At 41.3% G+C, this 7,415-nt stretch overlaps 1 protein-coding gene across 1 annotated transcript in view; it reads right to left on the bottom strand.

The window, feature by feature from the left end:
• QDPR (quinoid dihydropteridine reductase) overlaps nucleotides 1-7,415 on the bottom strand; it is a 47,350-nt gene that overhangs the window by 38,184 nt on the left and 1,751 nt on the right. The window contains exons 2-5 of the mRNA XM_042469781.1: nucleotides 7,135-7,227; nucleotides 6,280-6,376; nucleotides 4,668-4,808; nucleotides 1,734-1,842 (exon numbers count right to left, since the gene is read on the bottom strand). Coding sequence (XP_042325715.1) covers nucleotides 1,734-1,842; nucleotides 4,668-4,808; nucleotides 6,280-6,376; nucleotides 7,135-7,227 — 440 coding nt within the window. The remainder of the gene's footprint in view (nucleotides 1-1,733; nucleotides 1,843-4,667; nucleotides 4,809-6,279; nucleotides 6,377-7,134; nucleotides 7,228-7,415) is intronic.

Here is a 7,415-nt window from a genome sequence, read left to right as displayed (position 1 = left end):
TTGGGAGCCGTCTTATACTCCCAGTCGTCTTATACACCGGAAAATACTGTAATTGCAGACATATCTCTCTCTCTCTCTCTCTCTCACACACACACACACACACACACACCACTGAACATAGTATATAAATATTTTGTTTATTTATTTATTTATTTATGGGGATTTATGTCCCACCTTTCTCTCAAAACGGGATTCAAGGCAGCTATTTAATGTGTGCATTTTCATTCACACATTCATGTCTATTCATATTTTAACATTTTACAAGGAAATAACATCATTCAGATTAGAACAGTTTTCTAATGTTTTTCTAACAGTTTTTAATGTGTGAACTTTACACATGCATCGAGTTAAATATTGAATTTACTTTAAAAAAAAGTAAATTCAATATTTAATTTTACACATTAAAAGGTTTGGGAAGAGGAGGAGGGGAGAATCGGGGCCTCTATGTCTTGGACTTCCAAGTCTTACCCACCCCCTCAGCCTTGAGCAACTCACCCCCCCCCCCCCCCCCGGGTCCTGACCTACAGTTTGAGAACCACTGCAGCAGTTAATTCAGTCCATGTCATTCACAGAGTATCTATCAGGATGAAGGGAGAAGCAAGACACTGGTCCTCAGCCCATCCAGTCATTCAGCAAGTCAGTAGTCCAGATAAACAACACCAACAAAAAATAAATAAAGCAGAGCTGAAAAGTGTAGCCAGTCCAAGGTCAAGAAAACACAAATGTCAAGAGTACTGTCAGTCATCCAGATGATATGGTTGTGTGTGTAACAGACACTGGGAAGCTGCTGTGGAATTTATGGGTAGCTGTCTCCAAAACACCAGATGCCTAATTAGGTCAGGGTCTCCTATTTAACAAACAGTGGGAATGACACAATCTCTCTTTGTCACTTCATGAAGGATGGCAATGAGTCCCCAGCATCTGCAACCTCCTGCTGGGGAGCAGGGTCCCTCTGCCTCAAGCCCTGGATCTTTGGGCTCAGAAATACCCGTTATCAGGAGCTGTAGATTCCTGGCAGTCTGCCTCCTCTACTCCATCTGAATCCTCTGACTCCAAAGGGTGAGTTATGACACTCAGGTGGCCACTGTTGAGGGTGCTTTCACACTGTTGAGGATTGGCATTGTAGTCAGCAAGAATCTAAGCAGTGGGCATGATCTATTTCATAGGTCTTAAGTTTCCCACCCATGTATTAGATGACTTCTACGTGATCAATAAGTAATATCCAAGCTGTGTAATATAATAATACCATACCATTTCAATGTATTTACTCTTAGAAGTTAATACTGAAGTTACTTGTAGATCAAGAACTGAAAAGGGGGTGGGGAAGGGGGACAGCCTTGCATTAGCTTGCAGAAGAAGATTTCAACAAGAAACTTCCCTATTTGTAGCCCAGTCCCTTAGTGATTACACTTCATAATGTATAAATGAATGCAAGACAGTGCCAAAAAAAAAAACCTTTACACGTAAGTAGCTTGATATGTTCAAATTTGTACCAAGTAAAACATAATGGCAACAATACTGAAAAAGGGCAGGAGCACTGCTTTGCTTTTTTGGGAATCATCCTCATATCTGCAGTTCTCAGAATAGCAGGCCACATACTGAAGCAGATTAGAAATCACTAATTTACAAGTTTGTTTGCACCCCACTGTACATGTTTAACACACTCTTACATATGATGCTAAAAAGAAAAAGGACCCAAGGCAATACCAGAGGATAACTATTCAGTCACTTACGGAAGGATAGCAACTGCAGCAGATCCAGGTGGCAAGCCACCATTTGAACCTGACAGACTCTGACAAAGCTGATGGACAGCTGCTTTGGCCATGCCATAGCCAATCATTCCTAAAAGGAAGAGGGAAGAAATCAGTCTTGTGCAATAAAAGGATTTAGATTAGAATCTATATATTAACAAAATACAGTGCGCCCACGCCAACCACGGACTTGCCATCCATAGTTTGAGCTTCCGCAGACAGCAAGCCCCAGCTTTTTCCAATGGGCGTGCGTTCACATGGCGGTGCAAGCGGGTGCACATGCCCATTGAAAAGAACGGGACTTAAGGTCCCGCGTTTTTTGCTAACCGCAGGGGAAGGAAATCCGGAACAGATCCCCCATGGATAGCAAGGGTGCACTGTACTGTACACAATATTATGGCTTAAATCCAATTGTTTATTTCAGCAAGAAAAGATCCAGGGCTCTTTCACACTACACAGTTATAATGCTATGATTCCACCTTAACTGCCAAGGCAACATCCAGTGGAAACCTGGGCTTTGTAGTTTGGGAGAGAGGGGTATTTAGAATTCTCATCCAGACAGCTCCTCAAAGAGAATCATTGGCCTGTTACAGACAGCCAAAATAAAGCTGCTTCGAGTCACAGTGGAGGTATGTTGTTTCAATAATGCATGCGTCCTAAGAGTCCAGAAGCCACACCAAAGCCACGCTCGAGTCCTTAGGGCTGGAGCGTGGCTTTGGTGCGACTTCTGGACTCTTAGGATGCATACATCATTGAAACACCATATCTCCACTGTGACTCAAAGCAGCTTTATTTTGGCTGTCTGTAACAGGCCATAGTGTTATAATTGTGTTGTGTGAACAGTAATTGAATGAATTACTGAATGGTAAATCAACCACGTATAAATCCCACTGATTCAATGGGCCTATTCTAGACAGAGTATCAACTGGATTTTGACCCACTGCATTCACTCTGTATCAATTTTATTCGATTCAGCTGGCAGCCTTAGAAGGTACATCCCCAGCTCTGCAATCCCATCTCCAAATTAAAATCTGAGCCAGTAATATTATTAAGGAGGATACCAGAGTGCATTGAACATAATGCAGCCCAGGTCAAGCTTATACTGTATGCACAATAAGCAAAACAGGAAAACCCTAAGGCTTATTCTCCCTATTAAGCCACTTTAATCTCTTTATTCTTTGTTACACACCCAAGAACCAAGCAGTTACACAACTGTTAGCAAGGACTTCAGTAACTACAGTAAAACCATAATGTACAGTGAACGTATCAAATAAGTGCAATCCACACAATTTAAGCAGTCCACTGGAGACAGATTTGGATTGCAATTCTAAACATATTACTGTACTTAGCTCATTTACTATTTTTAAGCAGTAAATCTTACTCGACAGAGTAATTCTGAACAAACAATGCAGGATAAAGTATACATTTAAATTGCATTATAAGTAAGTGTGCTTCCAGAGAATTTCTGTTTATTCAGAATTTCACATAGTTCAGCGAGATCTACCCAGAAGGGAGCAGGCATAGGATTCCACAGGACAAACTATTCAGTGAACATGTTGTGTGCTGCAGAGTTGCCAGGCTATACAACATTTGCTTGAACTGAGGGTTATTTGCAAATAAACATGCATTATAAGATCATATTGACAACAGGTTCCTAAGCTATTTCTTTCAATGTCATTTGTCCAAAAGGATATTGTCGATGTATCCTTATTTTCTTAAGGTGTTTATTATTATGCAAAATGCGTATGTATCAGCATGTGCCATGATCCTCTAAAGGTGTCAAATAAACTGTGTTTGTGGTATTGGGTATAGCTTTGATTGTCCACAATCTCTAATTTCATTTTTGTTCATTTTTAAAGCTGCTAGTTATTATGGATCACAACATAAGCTCAAAAGTACACAGGCAAGACCTACAAAAATAACCCCTCAAAGCCAGCATCTGTCTGAATAAGATTTCCAATAGTGGAAAATATAGGCCCGTTACAGACCGCCTAAAAGTGGTGGTCTGCTGCCGCCTCTGGTTGCTGCATCTGGGAACCGCAGTGGCCAAACCGCGCAGTCCCGGACGTAGCAAGAAAGAAGCGCCAAAATGGCGCTTCTTTATGCGCCCTGGAAGTGGTGCCGCGAGGTGCTAGCCGCGCACTCACAGCATCACTTCCGCCACATGACGTCTGGACGCTACACATCCACAACGTCAAAATGGCGCCCCCCGTGTGGATGGGCGCTGCCATTTTGTACGGACTCAGTCTGTACTAGGGTTGAGGGGTGTCCGAAAGGGACGCCCCTTCTCAACCCTTACGCCCCTTCCTAACCCTAGCACGCCCCTTCGGCGCATCTGTAACACACCTAAGTTTCTTTTCCCTTGTAGCACCCTGTCACTTCCATGAAAGGAAAATAAATTATGCTTAATGCAACTGACAGAATTCTGTGTTTCTCTGTGCAAAATTGGGATTCCCAGGATAGATCTTTCTAGCATAAAGAATACAAAGTTCTGCTTATTCTTTCCAAACTCTTCAGAAGAAAAAGCAAACACGAAAGATTACCAGGCCCTTTTCAGCACTATTGACAAAGAGGGTTGAAGGTCATTTCTCTCTGAAGCAAGTCAAGCTAAGAGTAAAATTCAAGGTAAACAAGTAGGGTCATTGCTTGCTTTTGTGAAACGAGATAAGAGTATAGTCTCATCTTGTCTCACAACTAAGCAACAAATAAGCTTTTACTTTTTCAGTCTTTACTACAACATCCACTTTCAAATGTGAAGCCTCTTAGAAAACTCAACAAGTTCCCTCAAAAGATTTCAGCACAAATATTACATTACAGAGAATTTGGAAGAATCAGGACTGTTTTTACTCAAGTGTGAGTAGGTGAAATCATAAACCATGCCAATCAACACACATACACACACACATTATATTTTACCTGGTGTTCCAGATAATGCTGCTTTTGCTCCCGTTAGAGTCAATAATCCCCCTTCTTTCAAGTGTCTGGTGGCCAAGTGGCTAGAAATTGTTGAGGTCCAAACACTTTGTTTCCACAACAGGTCACAGTTTTTGTATAAAGCTGTCCAAAGAAGTTAAAGAACATGTTAGACATCAAGGTCGTAATAACTATGTTCCCAGTTTAGACTAACCTTTAATTGGAATAGTTAGAACCACCTTTTGCAGTTCTGTCTTTGTTCTACAGTACCTAAGCTACAATATTAGCTTAACAGAACTACATCACTTTACAAGTCAGTCAGGTCTCCTTAGATGGAGACCCAATTTCCCATGAAGTATGCCTAAATAATAATAATAATAATAATTTGTTTTATTTATATACCGCTATTCCAAAGATCATAGCGGTGAACAGCAAGTAAGCTAATTAGCAAGTAAGCTAATTTGCCCCCAACAGTCTGGGTACTCATTTTAGCGACCTTGGAAGGATGCAAGCCTGAGTCGAGCTTGGGCCCTTTTGCTGGTCTTGAACTCGCAACCTTGTGGTCTTGAGTGAATGGCTGCAGTACAGGCATTTACCCACTGCGCCACCAGGGCTCGCATCTGGGGATAAATAATCCAGAAGGTTCAGCTTCTGGCACTAATATTGTAGTGTCAATTCTACTCATGTGTTCAGTTCTATGCCATTTACTTTTCATCAGAGAAAAAAACTTATGGGCAGCTGTATCTCCAAACGTTTGCATAGTAGGCAAGAGATTAGGAAGATAATACACATCCACTGAAAGTAATGGGCAGCACCCACATCAACATGCACATCTTATTGAAAAAGGGGGACAGCATACATTTAGATGCATCCAATTCTCTACTCCTTTTCCTGGCTTGAGAGGAGAATAGCTGGTTTATTAATTTCCAGAGACTTCCAAATTGTCGTTTGACAGTCTAAACCATTATGGCTTAGACATCACAGGGAAGCTCTGACTTTACAATCTAGGAAGGCTCCTCTGAAAACAGGCAGATTTGTTAGTGTCCTCCCCACAAAAAATATACTTTTGAAGCAGGAATGTTATGCCTCAACTAGGCCAAATGATTTTCGCATCTGGGGAATTATCATTCATGGTTCAGTTTATGTATCCTTCAGTTCGCTGAAGGATTATTTCATGTGCTTTTTTTAAAGGTGGCAAAGTGTGGACCTCCAGTTGTTGTTGGATTGTAACTCCCAGTATTCACAAACTATGCTGGCTAGGGCTGCAATACAGCAACAACAAGACAGCCTCACTTTGCACACTCCATATAGATGTGCACTTGAAATGTTCTGATGTCTTTTATGACTGCAGTCATTGTAGCAGTATGTAAAAATCTGGGTTTGATTTTAGAAATGCTTTAATAAGTTCCTGGAATTTAATGGAAAATAACCACCAAACTATTGAAGGCAGATTTTTACAGCAGGGCTTGATCTCATTAAACAAGAGACAGAACAGGGCACTGGTAGTATATAGAGAATGTATGTTGTGAAACTGTGAGGGGAGGAGTTGCTTGGCAGTCTTGTTTCTGTCCAAGAGAGATGATTTTCAGATGCATTCATGGGTTTGCAAGCTTACATTTCACTTTTGCGTTGCCTCCAGCCCATCCACCAGCTACACAAAGGATCGCGTCAACCTTTTTCTCACCCAGAAGTTTTTCAACATCTTCCGTTACCTTTAAATATGCAAAGATAAAGACATTTAAAGACATTATCAACAGTAACCAAAAAACCAGTTCTTAAAACACTGCTTGGAGTTTGCAAACATTCAGAGTTAACTTACGCTTCTCGCAAGCTAATTATCAATGAATTGGTTAAAATGCATCAGGGTTGTGAAACTCGGACAGGTGCGGCTTAATGTTTATCCATAGCACTTGCATTAGTGTTGTACTAGAACTTGAGAGACCCCAGTTCTAGCCCCCAAAGTGCCATGAACCTAACTAACTGCCTTGGGTTAGTAACTCTTTCAGCTCAACAACCCATGTTAAGAGTATAATGCTTGTGGGAATCAACTGGGAAGGAGAAACACAAATACTGCCTTCAGCTTGGTGGAGGGAAGGAAGGAAATATATGTGGCGTTGTTGTTATGTTTATTTGGATCCAGCTTTTTCCTAAAATTGGGACTCAAAGTGGCTTACAAGTTAAAGGAACAAGACTTTGGTTCTACGGTCTTTAACAAATTAGAGTGCTGTACTGTATTGTAGCACCTAGCAACATGGCAATACGCTGAATAGTGAAAAGCTGCACCTACTTTTTTTCCCCACCTGCATGTTGTAGAGCTAACAAAAAGCTCATTTTTCCAATAAGAATGCTATTTTAGATAGCTAATCCACACGTGGAAATCCAGATGTTACATTAACACCCCCTTGACTTTCTGTTAAGTACACCGAAGACCATTACAAGGGGCACGCAGAGGAAAGCCCTGGTGTCTTACCTGGTTTGCTTGTTCAACGAAGGAGTCGCTCATTTTCACAAGGACACTGGCGCTGGCCTCTTCGTTTTCTGTGAAGTCAATGCTGGCCACCCACTGAGGAAGCAAGACACAGGAGGAGATCCACGTTATTCAAAGGTGGTTTTTGTCTCTCATTCACTGTGATTCCCAGAACCATTTCAAAACACCTCGGTGGGAGTGTCACTACTCAGCGTCAATACTTCAGCCGTGTAGATTCCTTCACCTATAAGGCTGGGCAACCATGTTTATTATTATTATTATTA

Source organism: Sceloporus undulatus, chromosome 5 (genome assembly GCF_019175285.1).
Source record: "Sceloporus undulatus isolate JIND9_A2432 ecotype Alabama chromosome 5, SceUnd_v1.1, whole genome shotgun sequence".
NCBI classification, from domain to species: domain Eukaryota; kingdom Metazoa; phylum Chordata; class Lepidosauria; order Squamata; family Phrynosomatidae; genus Sceloporus; species Sceloporus undulatus.
Note: the sequence above shows the minus strand (reverse complement) of the source record. Positions and strands in the feature narration are given on the sequence as shown.